Source organism: Macrobrachium nipponense, chromosome 26 (assembly GCF_015104395.2).
Source record: "Macrobrachium nipponense isolate FS-2020 chromosome 26, ASM1510439v2, whole genome shotgun sequence".
NCBI classification, from domain to species: Eukaryota; Metazoa; Arthropoda; class Malacostraca; order Decapoda; family Palaemonidae; genus Macrobrachium; species Macrobrachium nipponense.
The window spans coordinates 44763504-44786718 of NC_087215.1; the positions used below are offsets into that span (position 1 = coordinate 44763504).

General features: G+C 40.9%; 1 protein-coding gene across 9 annotated transcripts in view; it reads left to right on the top strand.

Annotated features, from left to right (window-relative positions):
* The window catches only part of LOC135200242 (uncharacterized), a gene marked incomplete at its 3' end in the record, with an annotated part of 370718 nt that overhangs the window by 66493 nt on the left and 281010 nt on the right, over nt 1–23215 (top strand). For all 9 annotated transcript variants that reach the window (XM_064228699.1, XM_064228698.1, XM_064228697.1 and 6 more), the window contains 1 exon segment: nt 2820–2897. In XM_064228699.1, the coding sequence (XP_064084769.1) occupies nt 2820–2897 (78 nt within the window).

Here is a 23215-nt window from a genome sequence, read left to right on the forward strand (position 1 = left end):
GAGAGTATTTTCTCCAGGCCTAGGAATAGAAAAGTTCAAGATGGTCATTAGGTCATTCTTATCAAAACAGAAACAGCCTGCACGTCAATGACAGGTTGTTCTTGGTCACCTGTCATCTTTGGAGAAGTTTGTCCTTCATGGCTGACTTCACCTAAGCTCTTCACAGTGGAGGTTGAAAGAGGTTTTGGTCCTTGGTGAGGGATTCTCCCTTCTTTATCTCTCTTCGAGAGATTCTTTTCTTCTCTAACACCTTGACTGAAGGGTGGGTGGCTTATGTGGAGGGTCTTTTGATTTAAGAATTTGGAGCCTGGAAGAAAAACATCTTCACATCAATGTCCTGGAGCTAAAAGTGGCCTCTTTAGCATTTCAAGAACTTCAGGATCAGGTAGCAGGGCATTCCATGGCCTTGATGTGTGACACCAAAGTGGTGGCTTGCATAAACAAACAGGGGGGCCTGGTCTCTCACTATCTTCACGATTTGACTGTCCAGTTACATCAGTAGGCAATAAACCACTTCGTGGTTCTGTCAGCCAGGTACATTCCAGGTAAAAGGGACACAGTGGCAGACAGATTGAGTCAACAGGGTCAAAACTTGGAAACAGAGCGGTCGTCGCACCAGGAGATGCTGGAAAGGCTGTTCATTCTTTGGGGAGCGCTGCAGGTGGATCTGTTTGCTACCAGTTTTGACAGGAAACTGGAATGGAAGTATTCTTCTCAGTAGTTCCGAACCCTTTGGCAGTGACAGAAAATGCCCCTCAACATCCATGGGACAACCTGGATGTTTACACCTTTCCACCCTTATGACTGATTCGTCAGGTGATCAGCAGGGTTATGACTTCCCAGTCGGAACTTCTATTCAGCAATTCTCATTTTGCTACATAGGGAAAAGCTCCTTTCTGTGTCGGCTAATAATGGCTGCTTTATTTTTAGTTCTTTGTCGAAAAGGAGTGGATCTTTCTTCCTCATGGGAGATTTCTATGCTCTTATGAAGTTTTGAGCAACCCTGTCCTCCTAGAGAACTCAAGCCTCCTAATTGGGATTTGATGCCGTGTCTTAGCAGCCCTATTCATGCTCCGTATGAGCCTTTACGGGGTCTTCGATAGGGTGTTAACTGTCAAGACAGTATTATTACTTGCCATAACTTCAACCAAAAGAGTGAGGAAACTTCATGACTCTCTTTTAAGATTAAGCACTCTAGGGGCAAGAATTCAGTGTCTTTCCTATTTGTCCCAGAATTCATGACTAAGATTCAAACTCCGTTAGTTCCTGATGATAGATTCTAAGTTACTTTTTGATTCGGTCCCTTGCAGATTTCGTAGGTGATGATCATAGTGAAATGCTCATATACCTAGTTCAGGCACTACGCAACTATGCAAAAGGAACTTGAAACCTCAGGTATGGGTGTCGAAGGCTTTTTGTTAGTTACTGGTTGGAATAAGAAAGAAGTGTCCAAGAATACCATCTCCTCCTGGCCATGGGAGGGTATCAGAAGTGCATATGCTTCTGCTAATGTAGATGACAGCTCAGAACAACCTAAAACTCATCACTTTTAGGAAGAATCTATCGGTTCAAAAAGTTTTGAAGGCTGGTACATGGAATTATCAGACAGCCTTTACTTCATTCTACCTGAAGGACATCACTTATAAGTCCTTGGACACTTTCCTTGGGTCCTGTGGTTGCCCAACAAGTTGTCTAGCATAACCAGTGCTTCTTGTGTGCTAATTGTATCTAGTCTAGATGTTGGTGCAAAAGATTGACTGATAGTAATGGTCTTATTCCTTTCCTTCTTCACTCCCGGTGTGCAGTGAAGAGAACAATCTTCAGTCATAGTTCTGTCTAGATACATGTGAGGAAATGTCTTTCTTTTTTCTTTACTTTCATATAGTAAATAAATCTTGAATATAATGATGCCATTCTTGCCTTTCTAAACAGAGAATTGTCTTTATAGATCAACATAGTTAACCAATTGTTCATTTTAAAACAAATACAATCCTGCCTTTTCTTCTTGGCATGTTTAGAAACTTATTCCATTTGTGCCAAAAGTCCAGATGCCTGGCCACTAGGAAAACATTTTCTCCTCTTAGTCAGAGGCTTTCAACTCCTTCCTACACATACTCCAACAATGGTCAGGAAGTGAGGCCAGGTGAGGCAGACCTACAATCGATCATTGCTTACTTTTCCTCCCACCAATAAGTAAGTCTCCCAGTGTAAAGGCCAAAGGTTTGTACATATGGAAACAAATAGATTTTTAATGTTTGCATTTTTCCTAACATACAAACCTGAGGCCTTTACATTAATGGCCCAGCTCAACCACTCCTCATTCAGTTTTCCTGCCTTGAAGATCACTGGTATGTCACCGGATTCTTTGGGGCGAGTGAGATGAGACTCCTCCCACTCGCTGGGCCCATTGAGTGATACTATGTATTACTCCACCATACCTTGATCATATGACGTTGAATTTACAAGAATACAAACTGTTATTCCAGTTGTGCAGGAGAATTTTCCCAATATAAAGGCCTCAGGTTTGTATTTTAGGAAAATAAAAATTGTTTAAAAATTTTTGATTTTAGGAATGGTCTTTAGTCATATAGTTAAAATCATATGGTTTTATTTTATATGTTAAGTTGGTTCCTTATGAGTTGTACTGTATTTTTAATGCAGTAATGTTCCTGTGAACAGGTTTTTGCCTATAGTTCAAACTTATTTTAGTTCTGTAAAGTCTTTATTCATTTTGGTGTTTCCTTTTGGAAAAAGTAAAGCTGTGTTATTTCAAGTTTTGCAATTCTTATAAGTTATTTGTGTTTTGTTTAAATTTTCAGTGAATTCATCAGCAGGCCACAGTCAAGCTAATCCCTTTATAAAGATTATTGAGCAAGAATTTATGCATGCAATAGACAGTAAGTATAAAGACAAAATTTTTAGAGGTATACAGGACTAAATTTTAAAAGTAATTAGTTTAAAATACAGTTTAAAAGATTTTATTTTTATTTTGCATGTATAACTATGGTACTTGAATGTACTTTTGTTTCTACAAGAATACAAACCCTTCTCTTTTATATACAGTATTTTTACATAAGATAAAAACTCTCATTGGAATTGGTAATAAGGGGTTAGTTGGTGGCAGGCAATGAGATGGAAACTTTCTTTAGGACTGGTAATAGGGGATGTTAATTGCTGGCAGGCAGATGAAGGTTGGGGTACTGCTGACTCACCTTTTGGTAACCCACCACTTTTTCTTTGGAATCAAGATATGTGGTCATGGTTCTCATCTGGGTTGTGAACTGTTAACATTGCAACACCTATTGTTATTTTTGTTTGTTTGGTGGTTGTTCATTATGTCAGGGATACTAGAACAATTGTCTTAGTACGTATTTATTTGTGTTTCTCTTACTATCAACCTGTGTACGTATTTGTTCAAGCTGTGCATATTGACTTACTGTATGTTAACCACTGTCTTTACTGTAAGGCAGTCTTATGCAGGGTTTGATGTAGGAAAACCCTATTTTTGGTAGTCGCTGTTAAGTCCTCAAGGGTTACCCTTTCCATGGTCTATCCAGAGCTCCTTGGTGACCAGACTAATGTCAAAGAATTCTCTTTTAGCTGGTCTTGTGGCCGGGTATTGTGTCGTAATGTTAAACATTATAACACGTGATAGAGTATAAATGGACTCAGGACAAGAGGGCACCTATCCTAAACCCAGTTCACCTACGTCAAAACCTGCAAGAAGAAGAAAAAGTGGTTGTGTGCATACGCACCATCATATTGTTTACATACGACCAAAATCCAGCCAAGCTGCCATTCCTTTCTGTTGGTTGATGCAGGATGACCCTATACCCAAATCCCATGTCTCTTCATCTGGGAAGTGGGAGAGTTTTGAGGACTCAGCAGCGACTACCAAAACCGGTTTTTTGATAGTGTAGTCACTGTCTTTCTCAAGAGCTTTACAATGAAATTGACGTTACGAAAAGCTCTTGAATCTTCAGCCTAACAACCCAAAAACATTTATGGTCCAGGGTCAAGCCACAAGTTTCAAGACCCTATTCATTATTCCAAATACCTTTAGGTTTGGTAGCAAAAAACAAGAAACTGAGTGCAAAATTATGTTTTTTTGAGGAAGGTCTGTGGTGACTTAACTACGCATGCTGGGTATGGTTGCAGTATTGTCAAACCTTCCCCAGCAATAGTTAGCATACCTGCCTGTTGGGAAAACTCGTGGTTTGCTGCTGTAGCACCTATGGGTTAGAACTATCCATGCCACCTGCTGATACACAGTGTAGTCAAATTTGTTCGAGCTCATGGGAATATTTTTGCTAGAGTATAGGAATGTTTACCGTGACATCTAGGTAAACCTTAAGTGCTTGGACTGGACATAATGTTTTGTCTGCTAAATCTAGTTTACCTAGAATAGAAGATTTCCTTCTTAAAGTAATCCCATTCTTGGCCAGGAATGACAGGCCAACAATGATAATTGATGATCAGCCATTTGTATGGTGTATTGTCCCTGTCTAAGACCCTTGTTTGCCAATAGTACAAGCTCCTAATGCTAATGCAATCAAGATTGCCTGTTGCAGCTTGTGAATTGCAGTTGTATTGGGTCCACTGAATTGAGGGAATGATTGAAGTCTAAGCACTTTGTTCTGGGACCAAGTACGTAATTGGAACCTTTCTTGAGCGCGGATCTTTGTAGTGTAAAAGACCGCAAAAGGGAAATGACAACTTCTATACCTGAGTCAATCCTGAATTCATCATGTATTCCATGATTGCTGTAACTGCAAGGCATTTGTCTTCAAAAGGGATAAGAAATTTTTAAACTGTTTCCCTAGAATTTTTGACTGGGCTCTCGGTATGGATATAACCGAATTACAGGCAGTCCCTGGTTATCGGCAGGGGTTCTGTTCTTGGCGGGGTGCTAATAAGCGACAAACACCATTAACTGAAACTGCTACTTATGGGACTGATATCCAGTTAATGGCACCTCTGATAGGTATGTTACGACGCCATAACTCTATTATCGGTATCGGCATGGATTGCCGATTTGTGCCATGAAACGGATCGCAATTAACCAAGTCCGTTGATAACCTGGATGTCTTCCATACATACTGGCATTGCCAAATATATGAATTCTGTAGTTTTTGCACTAGGTACCTAGCAATGTTGGTTGAGAAATTGTCATGGTACAGTGGACTCCCTGTTATTCATGTTCTTGGGATTCGCGGATTTTTTGTGGGAACATATGTAAAAATTATTCGTGGGAGGACTCGCTCAATCACGGGTTTCTCTGTGGAATGTATCTATAAAATTATTCATGGGCCTTCACTATTTGCAGATGCAGATTTTTTCATACAGCAGTATTCTGTATTTTCATGTTACTCACTGTAGTACAATATATAACAATGAATATTATAATAATAATATTAAAGCACTGGCTGGTGATGGATGTAGATTATAGATGATGATGATATTAGTATAGCTGTACAGCCTGATGAGTGACGATGAAGATAAACTGCACGGCAAAGTAGAGGAGTTACACATCCTGTGAAGGCACTCTTCACCTTCTCCAGGAGGCACTTTGTCAGGGATTTTGGGAGGCACCACCTTCTTTAAATAATTTTACATCTACACAAACAAGGTATGATAGGGCCTCACACTATCATTAATAGTATTGAAGGAAGTTGTGGCCCTTTATTTTTATCCCATGACTTGACCATTGCCTGTACCTCCGTAACATCCCTGATCAAATTGTAGAGACCCCAAAATTTTTCAAAGGCCTGGTCCGTTGGTGGGATAACAGTACTTAAGTGGGAGGCGAGTTCTTGTCCATGAATGGCCTCCCCAAGTATTTTGCTCTGCTCATACTCGTTCCCAGTGCAGGCGACTGCACTTTTTCACGTGGTGATGGGCTGGTACTTCTCCATCTTCTGCCATCTCTCAACATAACAATCATGTCTATTTTCTCCTCATTTGTCATTAAACAGCATTGACATCTGACACTTAGGCTTTTTGCCAGAAGCCCTACGAGAAGCAGAACATTTAGAGGACATTTTAAAGAATAATTTTTAGTTCAAAGTAGTGTATATGTGCTGCACTGCACATGGAAAAAATTTGCAAACAAGAAAACATTGAACTGTATGTATTGGGGTCAAGTGGGTACAGTATGCGCATTAACATTTTGCACAGACTGTGCATTTTATGAAATGTTTTGTTTTAAATATGTTTTCTAAATATGGTACTTGTGTACATAAAGTGTTTTTGGATGATACTATAAGTACGCAGAGCACATCTAAAATATGTAAGACAGCGGGAATAGCAGGATATGTATGTTTTTGTCTGTGGTACGCAGTATTCAATAACATAATTGGTTTTTTGTAAAAGATGCTTCACCCAAGCCAACATTCCGCTGATACTAAACCCTGTGATTCCTTGACACCATCTTAGAGCAGTACTCAGACGAAATGATACTCGACACGCTATTGGCTGTCCTCTGCAGAGCAGCCAATCCAGGAGCAGCGTTCATTTTCCTTGTCGCTCACTGGCTGTACACTTGGCATTGATTGGTTGAAACCCGAGTCCCATGTAACGAAGATGGAGTTATGGGTATTGCGCATCTCTCCTTCATCAGCCTCACTGCATAGAAAGTTACTGATATACGTGAACGTAATTGTGAAGCTGTGTTTACATATTGGCAAATATCCGTGTGAATCATGCTGAAAATTGCCCCTGCTCCTTCTAAGGCTTCTGGCAAAGAGCCTAAGAGAAAGAAGACTGTAATGAAGCTTGACAAGAAGGTGAAAGTTCTTGATATGTTGAAGGAGGGCAAGAGTTTTGCTCCGTTTGGCTGCCATTTCAGTGTGGACAAGAGCACGGTGAGATACATAAAAAAAAAAATGAAATCAGAAAAAGTGTAAGCATGGGCATACTTTGGTACAGCAAAAGCAGTGTCCACAGTGAGAGATAAAACAATCTTGAAAATGGAAACTGCCCTCGCCTACTGGATCAAGGACTGTTGTAAGAAGAACATGCCCCTTGACTCCAACATCATATGCGAGAAAGCACAACAGCTCTACTAGCAGCTATCAACTGCTACAGAAGGTGGCAACGTAGGAGAAGAGGAATGCAGCGATGTAGAGGCACAGGAAGGCAATGAAGAAGGGGAATTGGAATTCTTGGGCTTTGATGAACCAGCTCCAGAAGAGGAAGAAGAGCCACAACCGGGACCTTTGTCAGCTCTCCAAGGTTTTCAGGCGAGCAAAGGGTGGTTCCACCAGTTCCAGAAAAGGTTCCACCTAAAGTCTGTTTCCCTACACATGGGGAAGCAGCATCGGCCAACAAAGAGGCGGCCGTGAAATATCCAGGGACCTTCAAGAAAATCCTGCAGGGGGGAGTGGTTTCATGTCAACTTCACGCTAACAGTCGAGATTCACCAGTTGGTGGTCAACAGTTCAGTGGAGCTCTCAGCCAGGTATGTCCCAGGCAAAAGAAAAGTGGTCACAGACAAGCTCATTCTTCAGGATCAGGTCCTAGGCACAGAGTGGTCCCTTCATCAGGTTGTGGCAGACAGGCTTTTCCAGGTTTAGGGGAGACCTATGCTGGACCTCTTTGCGACCCTGTTCAACAGGAAACTAGAGGTTTTCTGTTCGGTGATTCTCTGGCGTTAGTGGAAGACACGTTCCAACATCCCTGGGACAGCGTGGAGGTGTATGCCTTCCCTCTGTTTTGTTTGATCTGCCAAGTACTGAACAGGAGATGAGCTCGCAAGATCTCAGGATGACATTATTAGCTCCTCTGTGGCTGCAGGCGGAATGGTATCCAGATCTGCTGTCATTGTTGTCGGAGGTGCTGAGGGAGATTCCCCCGTGGCAGCATCTTCTTTGTCACCACACATAGAAAGATTCCACCCGTCAATAGAATCCCTGTCTTTTCACGGTTGGAGGCTATCAAGTATTTCCTCTGAGTGAGAGGCTTTTCTCAGAAGACAGCAGGAATTATGTCCAGCAATCTCAGGAAAACCACCCCTGCCGTTTACCAAGGTAAATGGGCAATCTGTTGTGATTTGTGTCGTAAACTGGATTTTTCTCCACTCAAGACCTCTATTTAGCACATAGCAGACTGTTTAGATTTCCTCCGGGATGAGAAAGGCTTGTCCGTTTCCGCTATTAGAGGCTACAGGGTGGCCCGAGTTTAGTGTTACATCTTGAGGTGTTGACATCTCCTCATCCTGGGAACTCTCTTTGCTGTTTAAAGGGTTTGAGCAGTCGTGTTCTCTGAGGGAGCTTAAGCCTCCAATGTGGGATGTTTCCTTGGTCCTGAGAAGTTTCACTAAAGCTCCTTATGAGCCTTTATGTTGTTCATCAGACAGGAACTTGACACTCAGAATGGTTTTCCTCTTGGCGTTTGCCTCTTCAAAAAAGAGTAGGGAGCTTCATGGCCTGAGCTATGGTATGAAGCACACCAGGGCTTGGGGGTCAGTGTCCTTTGAATTTGTCCGGGAATTCTTGGCTAAGACCCAGAATCCCTCGGTGCAAGATGACAGGTTTGCCTCCTTTTCCATTCCATCTCTGGATGACTTTGTGGGCTGTGATTCTCAAGAGCTCTTGTTGTGTCCTGTCAGGGCTCTGCGTTGCTATATTAAGAGGACACAACATCTCAGGGCAGGATGTCATAGGCATTTAGTTAATGTGGGTGTTCAAGAAAGAGGTTTCCAAGAGTACAATCTCTTTTGGGCTACACGAAGCTATCAGACAGGCGTATTTAACTCTTGATGATTCTGCTGCCAAGTCTGTGCAGGCTAGAGCACATGACGTCAGGGGTATTGGTCCCTCTCTGGCTTTCAAGAAAAATTTGGCTGTTCATAGAGTTCTGAGCACTAGTACTTGGTTATGCCAGTCCACGTTCGCCTCTTTCTATCTTAACCCTTTAACGCCGATTGGACATATTAAACGTCGATATAAATTGTTTGTTGGGTGCCAATTGGACGTATGGTACGTTGATATAAAAAAGTTTTTTTTTTAAATTCGCGGAAAAATAGTTATAGGCCTACTAGGCAAAAACTTTTGAATCATGTGCCTTGGGGGATGCTGGGAGCTCACGGATCAAGGCGTTGTTTTGTTTACAATCGTTACGCAGGCGCGCAAGCGCGAATTTCTCTCTTATCGCACTAAAAAGTATCAGTGACACATCTCGGAAATTATTTAGTCACTATGACATAATTTTTGCACCATTTTAAATTAGCCGTTACATGGAGTATTATATATCAAAAGATGCAAAATTTTATGTAGAATACAACTAAAAACAAATCATGGTTGTAGCTTTATCAGTTTTGAAATATTTTCATATAAATAACGATAAGTGCCAAAATATAAACTTTTGGTCAACTTTGACTCGACCGAAATGGTCAAAAAACGCAATTGTAAGCTAAAACTCTTATATTCTAGTAATATTCAGTCATTTACCTTTATTTTGCAACCAATTCGAAGTCTCTAGCACAATAATTCGATTTATGGTGAATTTATGAAAAAAACAATATTTTCCTTACGTCCGCACGGTAACTCTTCCGAGAAAAATCAGAAATTTTTTCGTCCGATTTTTGTAATGTTTGCACCATTTTAAATTAGCCGTTACATAAAGTTTTATATATGAAAATGTGCGCAATTTCATGTAGAATACAAATAAAAACAACCCATGGTTGCAGCTTTCATCAGTTTTGAAATATTTTCATATAAATAACGATAAGTGCCAAAATTTCAACCTTCGGTCAACTTTGACTCGACCGAAATGGTAGAAAAACGCAATTGTAAGCTAAAACTATTACATCTAGTAATATTAAATCATTTACCTTTATTTTTCAACAAATTGGAAGTCTCTAACACAATATTTCGATTTATGATGAATTTATGAAATAAACTTTTTCCTTACGTCCGCGCGGTAACTCTACTGAAAAAATCATAAATTTTTTCGTCTGATTTTCGTAATGTTTGCACCATTTTAAATTAGCCGTTACATAAAATTTTTTATATGAAAATGTGCGCAATTCCATGTAGAATACAACAAAAAATAATTGAAGGTTGTAGCTTTTCTCATTTTTGAAATATTTGCATATAAATCACGATAAATAGAAAAAAAACCATGTTCAGTCAACTTTTGACTACCAAAATGGTCAAAAAACGTAATTGTAAGCTAAAACTCTTATAGTCTAGTAATATTCAGTCATTTATCTTCATTTTGAAACAAATTCGAAGTCTCTAGCACAATATTTAGATTCATGGTGAATTTTTGAAAAAAACTTTTTCCTTCCCTCCGCGTGCGGATTCTCCGCCGCAAATCTCCGAAATGAGTAAGTTGCATTCTCGTAATATTTGCTCCCTTTCATATTAGGTGTTTCATAGAGTTTTATATATGAAAATGTGCACAATTTCATGTAGAATACAAAAAAAATAATAATTGAAGGTTGTACCTTTTCTCATATTTGAAATATTTGCATATATAAAAAAAAAAAAAAATTCGACATTCGGTTAAATTTAACTCGTTCAAAATGGTCGAAAACTGCAATTGTAAGCTAAAACTCTTACAATATAGTAATATTCAATCATTTATCTTCGTTTTGAAACAAATTGGAAGTCTCTAGAACAATATTTAGATTTATGGTGAATTTTTGAAAAAAACATTTTTTTACGTCTGCGCATTACGAATTCATGCATTATTTTGTGATAATATTTTCTCTGTGTTGCTTTGATCGTTTCACAATGTGTTATATACCAAAATGAATGCAATTTAGTGTACAATACAACGAAAAAAATTAACTCTTTAGCTTTAACTGTTTTGCTCACAGCGCGATTTGAATACAATTATATATGAAATTTTGTTTTTGCGCTATCATATATCGCATTATTTATATATGATAATGATATTTTTTCATTTCTGATGGTTGCATACTAAACTTCATGCAATGACAAAAAAAAAGGAGCCAAAAGTGAACTCTTAATCTTGAAAACTAAGCGCACTGTGATTTTTTGAAAAAAAACATTTTTTCCGCTTCGGCGCTCACTCCCAGACCCCGCCGGCATACGGGAGACGATTTTTATTATACCCCTTCGGCGTTTAAGGGTTAAGGATGTTGCCCACAGATCTATGGACACTTTTTCCTCTGGTCCTGTCGTGGCTGCCCAACAGATCGTGTAACTCATCGTTGCCCTTAACTGGGCACATTTGTATCTTACCAAAGATGATTGTGTGGAAGAGAGAATGAGTGAGTTGGTTGATCTTTTTCTTTCTCTTGTTCCTTTCCTTCTTCCTATGGCGGGTTTAGGAATAGACATGTCATTTACTGGACTGGGCTGGCACAGGGGAGTAAGATAGTCATACTGGTAGTTTGTTTGCTTTGTGTTCAAATAGTCAAACCCTCTGCTCAGTAGCATATACTCCACTCTCTAGCAATGAGGAGTGAGGAGTGATAACGAATCCTGATGTATTGGTTTGTTATCAAACAGTCAGAATTTTTCTTTAGTTCCTTACTGCAATGACTCTTCTCATATATCATTGTATGTAACCCAGTTGGTTGAGTTGTTGGATATCAGTTTATCTAGCTTCTCATGGGCATTAGTCCCTTTCCTGTAGATATTTCTTTTGGAGTTGTACTGGTGGGTTGGCCCCCAGCCAGTTCAGGATGTCTGTAACTCCCACCAAGTATAAGTCTATCCTATTGTTAAGACCGGAGGCTTGTATGCGTATGAACAAAAGACAAATTTTCTAAGACAATTTGTATTTTTCATAGTCCAAACCTGAGGTCTTAATGCTTTACTGCCCACCTCTAGCCACCCCTCAGTCATCTTATGACATCCTGGGTTGGGAAATACTAAACTTGATAGCGTGGGTGAGCAGTCTTTGACCAGTTTTCACCTGATATAAGCACGCATTGCCAGATCTCACAGATTCCTTGCTTTTCAATCTCCGATCGTTTAACCGGATCCAGCTAGGTGCTAGAAAATCATCTTATTGTTAAGACCTCAGATTTGTAGCTATGAAAATACAAATTGTCTTAGAAAATTTGTTATTTTTCTCACAAGAGAGTACTCTCTACAATTCTATTGGTGAGCTTCCTCTTTAGTTTTTAAAACACAACTGGACTTCTCAAACAGGTCCTTACAGGAGGGGTTATTATGTAATAATGAAGTTACATTGGGAAGTGACTTGTTGGAGGTCTTCAATGCTTCTATATGTGCTTTTATGCACCACTCTAAAAAGTCATAGAATGCTTGGTGTAGAGTTCTCATAAGACCTTTGGCCTTAACAGCAACAATTGTTCTGGAACATTTTGGAAGCATCTTGATGGCAACTTCCTGGAAGGTGGTAGAGATTATAATACTAAAGATGCGAGAGAAAGATTTCCTGCTCAGCCATTAGCTAAGACGGGAGGCTCTGCGTCATGCATTTGTGCCGTCATAGCGCAGTGTGTGTGAATGATCGGTATCATCATCATCGCCATACGTATTATTCAGATCTGCAAAGTGTATTCTGATCATCCACATCATGTAGCGTCTGCCTTGAAGTGGAAGTGGAAGACCTATTTTCTTGAAACTAAAAAGCTTGTCCTTAAGCTAAAGACAAAGGAAAGAGCAACCTCCATTTTAGCAACAGTCGACAACTTTTAAATTCTTTATTGCTGAACATGAAGTAAGATTTTTTTTTTTTTTTTTAGTCTAGGTTAACTTGTTTTGACTAACTTTGGCATTTGATCGTTTTATTTTTTTAAATAGATTGTGATGAAAATGATTAGTAAAAGTGATTAACAGAGAAGATGTGTTTGAGAGAGAGAGAGAGAGAGAGAGAGAGAGAGAGAGAGAGAGAGAGAGAGAGAGGAGAGAGGGAGGAGAGAGAGAGAATCCTTCAATCTAAACTTTTCAAGAAACTGTCATTTTATGTTGAATTTTGAATTTTTATCATTTCTATTGAAGAAATTGTAATTTCTTATCACATTTTTAATTTTCGTCAGTTCTTTTTTTATCGTAGAATAAATTTAGACGAAAACTATTACATAGTGAACGTGACGGACAAAGAAACAGACAGGTGCCCACTCATAACAAGTTTTGTTAGGCATAACAGGAGTGAAGACATGCATGATCCACCAGTCCCCGAATTCTCAAATGATTCACAAAGCCTTCCTTCAGCAGAAGAACTCTTCATGGAGGATGAGATAAAGGAGTTTGAAGGTTTTTTGGCAGAGGATGGGTAGAGGAAATTCCATCCAAAAGGTTTTTTTTAAAGAAAATGACTATCGTACAGTACACTTGAACCCAATGGTGGCAGTGTTTATGTGTGGGATTTTCACCATCCTGTGTGTAATTTTAAACTTTTTCAAGTTATTAAAACCTTTTTAATGTTTTATTTATTCATAAGAACAATTTCATAGAAAAAATTACAGTATAGTACATAGAAAGTATTGAAAATGGTTAGTATAAAAAAGTTTGACTGGGTAAGTTGCCGTTTGCCTTGGCCCTAATGGAATTATTCCCATAAGGTATGTGTATCGAAATCTGCAATTTTCCAGTTCTGCGAGGCCATGGATCGACCAAATTCTTGCATAATTGGGGACCGTACTGTATGTAAACATTGGTTTGTCGGACTGATGTTTACACTTGGTACCAACCAGATATTGTTTGATAATACGTTTCAGTAGTGATCTTTTGATCAAATAATCTTTAAAATGAGTACACAACAAAGTAAAATGTTACTGAGTTGATAAGCAAATAGCATATTGTAAGCATTGCTTTAGCTACCTTCCTGATAGAGTAGCGTAATAATGTAAACATTGCATTTGTTACGAGAATGATGTTGGTGTTGAATTTTAATTCCACAAGGTGTTTTTGCAGGATTAGTAATTATTGTTGTTTAAAGGTCTGGTATAAGTTTTTTCATCACTTTTGTTTAATAGCATGTTCACTACTGTAACAAAATTGCAATAAATATAAACGCTTATCAGTCTTTCCTTTCCAGAATTATTTAAGTGAAAGGTTATAATGTAGCGGGAGAGAATTAGTTATGATGGGTTTTCGGAGGAAGGTCTACTGAGATCCTAATAGGAAGCAACTTTCATGAAAAACGTACAAGAGCCCACTACAGAGAGAACATCCCTATAGAGAGCTGTACTTGATACTGATTAAGGGAACAAAGTAATGTTAATTTATTGGTGCCTGCTGAGCATGAATCAAAACACAACTGTTATGTAGCTACACTGATAACAGAGTACTTTTGGTGTCAAAGCTATTAGCTTGTGTGGTGCCAAATTATACTGGCTGATCCTGCCTTTAGTCATATGTTTCACTGAAGATTACGTCATGCATTTATCTTATAGGTAACTGAGCACCTAGTTGGGCCCAAGACACCTTAGCGCCTGAGTTTCCATTGGCACCGAGCGCCCAGTGGGAGCCAATCGAGCTCCTAGTTGTGCACAAACGCCCAGTGGTGCCTGAGCACTCAATATTATAAGCTAAAGCTACACAGGTGCTCAAGTTGTTTTCTTGTGATACATGGGCACCTAGTCAGATAACACACTGTTCCAGTTTTTTGTGTTGGGGATAGTACTGTTAACCCTGTGATAGTGAGGTGTTGTACAGTGAAGGAGGTGCTATCCGTCCCCTGATTCTCCTAGGCAAAGGTCCCGCCAAACTCCCCAGCACCTGGAAGGAGGCTTACTGGTAGCCCAAGGGAGGTCAGTAGGTTTGCCCACAGACATTTTTCCCCTCAGGCTGTCCTGTAGTTAAATCCCAGGTCGCAACAGAGCACCATTGGAAAGGCGTCTCTAAGGAAGTGTCTTGTCTTTCCACGAGTGGGTCGAGCTCTGAGGAGTTGTCCCCCAGGCGTCAGTGGCGCTTCATTGATGAGTCTCATCCACTGTAAATGAGGACTCGTAATGTGTCGCCTTCTCCAGTCCCTCCTAAGAAGGCCAGTATGTTACAAGACGACCAACATCCTTCTGGCAGCTTCTGGGAGAGTCCAGAACAGTTTTCACACAATGACGATGGGTTAGAGGGACAATGTAGTGCAAGGATACCATCCTCTAAGATTCGTTCCTTGTTGAGGAAGTCTTTCTCTGGGAATCAATCTGAAGAGGCCGTATGCAGGTAAAGTTCCGAGTGTCCTTTGGTGCTGGATCTTTATCCTTTTGTGTTCCCTTTTCCAGATGATTCCTCTATAGTTGAGTCTAGCTCTAAGAAGTGTGTGGCACCTGAGCATCTGTTGGTGCCTGTGCATCCTTCTTGAGCAGGAAGAGACTTGGTCCTGCTTTCTATGTCTAGTAATTCAAGAGCGCCTATTAATATCTGATCTGTCGCAAGAGCACACACAGGCACAGGAGCACCCACTGGCACAAGAGCTCCCATTGCCACAAGAGCTCCATTTAGTATAAGAGCACTCTTTGGAGCTGAGCTTCCATTGGTTCATAGGTTTACATGAGCGCCTGAGCTCCCACAAGTGGCCAAGCTCTCATCGGCACCACCGCCCATCGGTGCCAAAGCGCCCATCGGCGTCAAAGCGCCCATCGGAGATCTGAAAACAGGTTATTAGAAGAGCCCTAACCTAGTATTCTATTCAGATGCCATCCTATCTAGGTTGGGGAGCTCTCCTATACTCTATCGGCTCCTTCATGGCGAAAAGGATAGGGCATGGACGGTGATAGGTGCTGCCACATCAAATATTCCAGCTCACATTTTATGGTATATGAAGGCAGCGTAAGTTATACAACATAAATATAATTTGTTGCTGACCAATTTTTGCCAATTATTAAAAGCCCTCGTAAGTTTCTACCATTTAACAACAATAAAACAACAAGTTTATTCTTAAACTTGGCAAAAAAAATTTCCAGCGCTGCCAGTTCCTCTCTCAGGTGTTAAGCTGACCTCAGGGCATAAAGATGTCAAACAGCCCGTGCCTCCACAAGGGAAGCTCAGTCAAAACACTCACTGACTCATTAAGGTGTCTGCCTTACAAACAACATGGAAGGAAGTCCTCGTTCTCACATTAATCTTCATCCACAGGCTCAAGAAATCGTTCATAGGGTCATTAAGGCAAACCATGCAAAGGTATCTTGTACGTTAACAATAAAAACTGATACAAAAACAAAGAAAAAAACAATGAAAAATTCTGAGTAAATGGCAAAGCTGGAATTAAGTCTGTAGAGAAAAAAAAAATAAGAATAGAAAATGTTATGAATACTCTTACTGGAGAGAAACAGAGGACCATATTATGAATAGATAATAAATAGCTGCCGATTATCTTATTTGTGTAACCTTTGTACATTTATGCTATGCTCTCTTATCTGTTACACAATCCTTTTCAAATGTCAATAGCGCTCTCTCTCTCTCTCTCTCTCTCTCTCTCTCTCTCTCTCTCTCTCTCTCTCTCTCTCTCTCTATCTCTCTCTCTACTCTATATATATATATATATATATATATATATATATTATATATATATATATATATATATATATATATATATATATATATATATATATATATATATATATATATATATATATATATATATATATATAATACATACATACATACACTGGTCCCCCCGTATTCGTGGGGGATGTGTACCAGACACCCCTGTGAATAGTTGGAACCACCACTAAAAATGCTTATAACTGCCTATCTTGAAAGTTCAGATACCAAATGTATACCTCTAATAAGATCCTACTTCAAATATACCTAAAATTACTAAGCTATTACTGCATTAATCTTTGAGGTTATATTATTAATATAATTTCAAAGTCATCTTAAACATTTTACCATTAAAAATATATACCTATAGCAAATAACAGAGAGAGAGAGAGACCAATGAATGGCAATATCATATATCTGACCATCAAGAGTGAAATTATGAATTATTTCTGAGACAGAGAGAATAATAATGAGAGAGAGAGAGAGAGAGAGAATAACTCCTGGACTCCGACTCCTTCCCCTCCGCCAATTCGTATATCAAACTGTCATTTACTCCCCCACCCACCTTCCTCCAAGTGGATAAAACGACTGGGAATCGCTATTTTTAATTAATCTTATTAATATTTGAAAATTAGTTTTTATAAGTAAATCATTTATTTTTACACTACAAACAAATAAACTACGTAAAGAGAGAGAGAGGAGGGAGAGATGTTATTGTTTTTTTTACTGTTTAATCTCATTAAACTTAATATTATTTGTAAACTAGTACTGTATATTATTATTTTACCATAAAATGTAGTAATGTCCTTTAAGATATACTTATACATACACTTCCAGCCCAAACAGAGGGTGAGACCTACCATTAGGACATACTATCTCGTGTGGAGAGAGAGATTGAAATGGATAGATTATTGTACTTTAAAATACTATCACATATGAATTTTGAAATTGGTTATATTACTATTATTATTATGCAAAAATATTATTAATAAACATACACATGTACCATAGAAATTCTCTCATCTCAGTAAGAGAGAGAGAGAGAGAATTTACATGATCCTGAGAGGGCAACACACACTCCCCCTCCTTACACATTACTTGATAAATTTGACAGTTGTTGGACCCCAGCCAACTCAGCTTGGCTACGTGGAGTTCAAAGACAAGATGCGGGGTAAAATGCATTTTCTCTCATTCTTACATAATTTTTTATTTATAAACTAAAATCTTGCTAATTCACTTTAGTATTTTCTTTAATGAATTGATATATTGTGCTGTTTACATTAATATTGATATTTGAAAAATTAGTAAATCATTTATCATCCAAAAAATATACATCTTTGTAAGAGAGAGAGAGAGAGAGAAATGGAAAGATTATCAATCTTTAGTAATTGTAAAATACTTTCACATATGATTTTTGTAATTACAGTTATTTTTATTATTATTATTATTATTATTATTATTATTATTTATTATTATTATTATTTATTCGGAAGGAGACCTCTCGTAGACATGTTTGTTAAAAAAAAATAACTGCTGCTCAGACACTATTAATCTTATAAAGAGTCTTCTCTATCTTTCTGATGACGGCTTTCTTTCGTTGTTGCTTAGACTGGCGAGCAACGCACCAAAGGGCATGGTAAAATTCGGTTGAGTCATTTGATTTATTATTGCTTATACAATTCTCTCTCTCTCTCTCTCTCTCTCTCTCTCTCTAAACGCGACGTTTCCTCCTGATCGACAGGACATTATCAAGCGTAACTGCTGAGGGACCTGAATTCCAGTGGCGAGTCCTTCTCCTTTTATCGTGGTGTTGCGAGCTCTCCAGTACGGTCAGAGCACTCCGGCCCCGGTAGGTCGAGTTTTATTGGTTCCCGGGAAGGTGACTCATACGGCGGGCGTTGACTAGTCTTGCAGACTTCTCAGGTAGGGGGTATCACCGGGAGCCTCTTGATTGGCTTCTACCTGCGTGACGTCACCCCTGGTATTATTCTCAGTCCGGTGTTCGTTCCATGCGCGCTGGTACTTTCGTTAGGGGAGAGTGTGGTCACTCCTCACACGTCGGTATCAGGAACGCTTCTTGGTGGTATTGAGGGGGTAGGCTTTTCTTCGAGGATGAGCAGCGCTTCTAGGAGACGCAGACGTCGTGGGTCAGGTGCTCTCCCGATGATCTTAGTATTCCTGACGATGTCGTCCTCTCGTGATGTTTCTGCGGTGTACTGCAAGGGCGTGCTGCCTAATGGCGCCCTCCTGGGCGTGGCAGGAAATCCTTTTTGACAGGCGCATCGTCGTCATGCCGATGTAAATCCCAGGGCATCCTTGGGCGGGGCATACGTATCGGTAGACGACGTTGGACTGCTTCAGGGGGTCTCCTGCCGGTGGGGAGGGGTTGTTCTTCATCAGGAGGTCTTTCGTACGCCGATCTTGTTGTAGTAAATAATGAGGGACACTCTCTTCCTTCCTCCATGGGGCGGACGTGTTCCTCTATTATTTTCTTCATGGCTGCTTCTTCTTCCTTGTATTGGTGGTGCATGAAGGCTTTATAGAAAAGTTTTGATATCCTCCGGGGGCGGAATGTTCCTTCTCTCTTCCTCCGTCATGTACCACTTGTCAAGGGCGGCTCGAGTTTCTCGGTTTACGAGTTTGTTCGAGTACCCATTGTTAATTAGCATCTGGGATGCTCGGTCGAGTTTCGAGGTGTGTGTCTGCCACGTCGAACAGTGCGAGAGGGCCCTCCTGACGAAGGCCCTGACGGTGGTGGTCTTGAACCGCGCAGGACACTCGCTATCACCATTCAGACAAAGTCCGAGGTTCGTAGCTTTGGTGTAAACGGTCGTCGCCAACTTCTGATTCGTCTTCGTGACAAGGACGTCGAGGAAGGGGAGCCGATCGTTGCTGCTGTACTCGACAGTGAAGTTGAGTGCGCTGTTCTGCAGGAACTGCTGCCGAAGGGCTTCTACCTCATCCTCGCAGTCGGCTTGCACAAAGATGTCATCGATGTAAGCGTGCGTATGTGCGGGGACATCTGTGTTGCGAGAAGACCCTTTCTTCCACTTCTCCCATGTAGAAGTTAGCGAAGAGGACTCCTAAGGGGGACCCCATCGCTACGCCGTCCTTCTGGCGGTACATCTGTCCTCGTGGGTGGTGAAAGGGTCTCTCTTCGTACAGATATCCAGCAGGGTTCTTAAGGAGTCTTCTGGGATGTTAGGGGGTCTCAATCGGGAGTTCTATATACCCGCTCCATGATGATCCCTATCGTCTCGTCGACTGGGACGTTGGTGAATAGGGACTCAACGTCTAAGGACGCCATGGTTCCCGCACCGGGGGAGTCGCGGATCTTCTCCAAAATTCTACCGATGAGGTGAGGCAGTACCTGGAGGGGATATAGGGGGTCAGAATTTTATTAAGGCGTTTGGCCAGAGCGTAAAGTCGGGGCAGGCGTTTGGCTGATGATCGGGGCGTAGGGGGGTTGCTTCCTTGTGGTCTTCACGTTCCCGGTAAAGGTAGCCGAGGCTACGAATGCCACACACCTCCCGCCCATCCAAGGTGACTACAGCCTCGGCTACCTTACGGGAACGTGAAGGACCCAACAAGGAAGGCAACCCCCTACGCCCGATCATCAGCCAAAACGCCTGCCCCGACTTACGCTCTGGCCAAACGCCTAATAAAATTCTGACCCCCTATATCCCCTCCAGGTACTGCCTCACCTCATCGGTAGAATTTTTGGAGAAGATCCGCGACTCCCCCGGTGCGGGAAACCATGGCGTTCCTTAGACGTTGAGTCCCTATTCACCAACGTCCCAGTCGACGAGACGATAGGGTGGATCATCATGGAGGCGGGTGCTAATAGTAGGAATACCCGATATGCAGACCCCCCTAACATCCCAGGAAGACTCCTTAAGAACCCTGCTGGATATCTGTACGAAGAGAGCCCCCTTTCACCACCCACCGAGGACAGATGTACCGCCAGAAGGACGGCGTAGCGATGGGTCCCCCTTAGGAGTCCTCTTCGCTAACTTCTACATGGGAGAAGTGGAAGAAAGGGTCTCTCGCAACACACAGATGTCCCCGCACATACGCACGCTACATCGATGACATCTTCGTGCAAGCCGACTGCGAGGATGAGGTAGAAGCCCTTCGGCAAGCAAGTTCCTGCAGAACAGCGCACTCAACTTCACTGTCGAGTACAGCAGCAACGACGGCTCCCCTTCCTCGACGTCCTTGTCACGAAGACGAATCAGAAGTTGGCGACGACCGTTTACACCAAAGCTACGAACCTCGGACTTTGGTCTGAATGGTGATAGCGGAGTGTCCTGCGCGGTTCAAGACCACCACCGTCAGGGCCTTCGTCAGGAGGGCCCTCTCGCACTGTTCGACGTGGCAGGACACACACCTCGAACTCGACCGAGCATCCCAGATGCTAATTAACAATGGTACGTCGAACAAACTCGTAAACCGAGGAAACTCGAGCCGCCCTTGAACAAGTGGTACATGACGGAGAAGAGAAGAAGGAACATTCGCCCCCGGAGGATATCAAACTTTTCTATTATAAAGCCTTCATGCACCACCAATACAAGGAAGAAGAAGCAGCCATGAAGAAAATAATAGAGGAACACGTCCGCCCCATGGAGGAAGGAAAAAGAGAGTGTCCCTCATTATTTACTACAAGAATCGGCGTACGAAAGACCTCCTGATGAAGAACAACCCCTCCCCACCGGCAGGAGACCCCCTGAAGCAGTCCAACGTCGTCTACCGTTCTCCATACGTATGCCCCGCCCAAGGATGCCCTGGGATTTACATCGGCATGACGACGATGCGCTGTCAAAAAGGATTTCCTGCCACGCCCAGGAGGGCGCCATTAGGCAGCACGCCCTTGCAGTACACCGCAGAAACATCACGAGAGACGACATCGTCAGGAATACTAAGATCATCGGGAGAGCACCTGACCCACGACGTCCTGCGTCTCCTAGAAGCGCTGCTCCATCCTCGAAGAAAGCCTCCCCTCAATACCACCCAAGAAGCGTTCCTGATACCGACGTGTGTGAGGAGGACCACACCCCTCTCCCCTAACGAAAGTACCAGCGCGCATGGACGAACACCGGACATGAGAATAATACCAGGGGTGACGTCACGCAGGTAGAAGCCAATCAAGAGGCTCCCGGTGATACCCCCTACCTGAGAAGGTCTGCAAGACCAGTCAACGCCCGCCGTATGAGTCACCTTCCCGGGAACCAACAAAAACTCGACCTACCGGAGAAGTGCTCTGACCGTACTGGAGAGCTCGCAACACCACGATAAAAGGAGAAGGACTCGCCACTGGAATTCAGTCCCTCAGCAGTTATCGCTTGATAATGTCCTGTCGATCAGGAGGAAACGTCGCGTTAGAGAGAGAGAGAGAGAGAGAGAGGATGAATTGTATAAGCAATAATAAATCAAATGACTCAACCGAATTTTACCATGCCCTTTGGTGCGTTGCTCGCCAGTTCTAAGCAACAACGAGAAAGCCGTCATCAGAAAAGATAGAGAAGACTCTTTATACGATTAATAGTGCTGAAGCAGCAGTTATTTTTAACAAACATATTATTATTATTATCATATGAAAATATTAATAAACATTATACAGTGGTACCTCGAGATACGAAATTAATCCGTTCCGAGACGGCCTTCGTATCATGATTTTTTCGTATCTTGGAACATATTTAACATGTAAAATGGCTAATCCGTTCCAAGCCCTCCAAAACACCCCAGTAATTACATTTCCAGGCCTAAAAACACATGTTCTAGGGTTACGACGGAAGAAATATGACTCCAAAAAGGCAAAAATACTGTACATACTTGGAGTAATATTCAAACTGCATGCAATGTTCAACCATTTTTACTGCATATATTAGGACTTTAGCATATGTCCCTTAGCAATAAGCCTAGCTATGTTAGCGGTTGCTTACTGTAGCCTAGTCTATGATTCTGACATCTAAACCTAAGAGCTAAAAGCTTAGAATATGCCACTAAAATGTATAAATAATCAGTATGTACTCATTTCAAATAATTACTAATTAATTATTAACTATAATACACAAACAAACAAAAAACAAACCTTCCAATCGATTGTTTACATTCAGCTCTTACCCGTCGTACGAGAATCGAACGAGCGCCAAGCAATCATTTTTCCTAGCACACAGTAAGCCATAAATTGTCATTAGTATCTCTCTTCAACTAATGAAACCACCAAACAGTATAATAACCATTCATTTCTATTCTTTATTCTATCTTTACCTAACGGAGATACCGAGTACTGACAGCTATATGAAAAACATACGTAATACGTATACGTAACGTAATAATAAAACAGAAGAAGAATTCTAAAAAATGCGTATTTGTTGGCAGTCTGATTTATTTTATATTTTATGATATCTAATTCACATTTTTTTTTTATGTTTAAAGGTATTGCATGTACTCATTTCAAATAATTATTAAGTAACCATTAACTATAACAAACAAACAAAAAAAAGCTTCCAAACGTCTGTTTACATCCAGCACTTATGAGCATCGAATGATCGCCAAGCAATCACTTTTACACAGTAAGCCATAAATCTTCATTCTCTCTCTTCAACTACTGAAACTACCAAACAGTATAATAACCATTCATTTCTATTCTTTATTCTATCTTTACCTAATGTTTTTTTTATTAAATGTATTGCATGAATACTAAGTTTTTCAATTTACAGCAACCTTTTACCAATAGAATACTTAAAGCACAAGGGGTAGATGCTGACCAATAGGAGAGC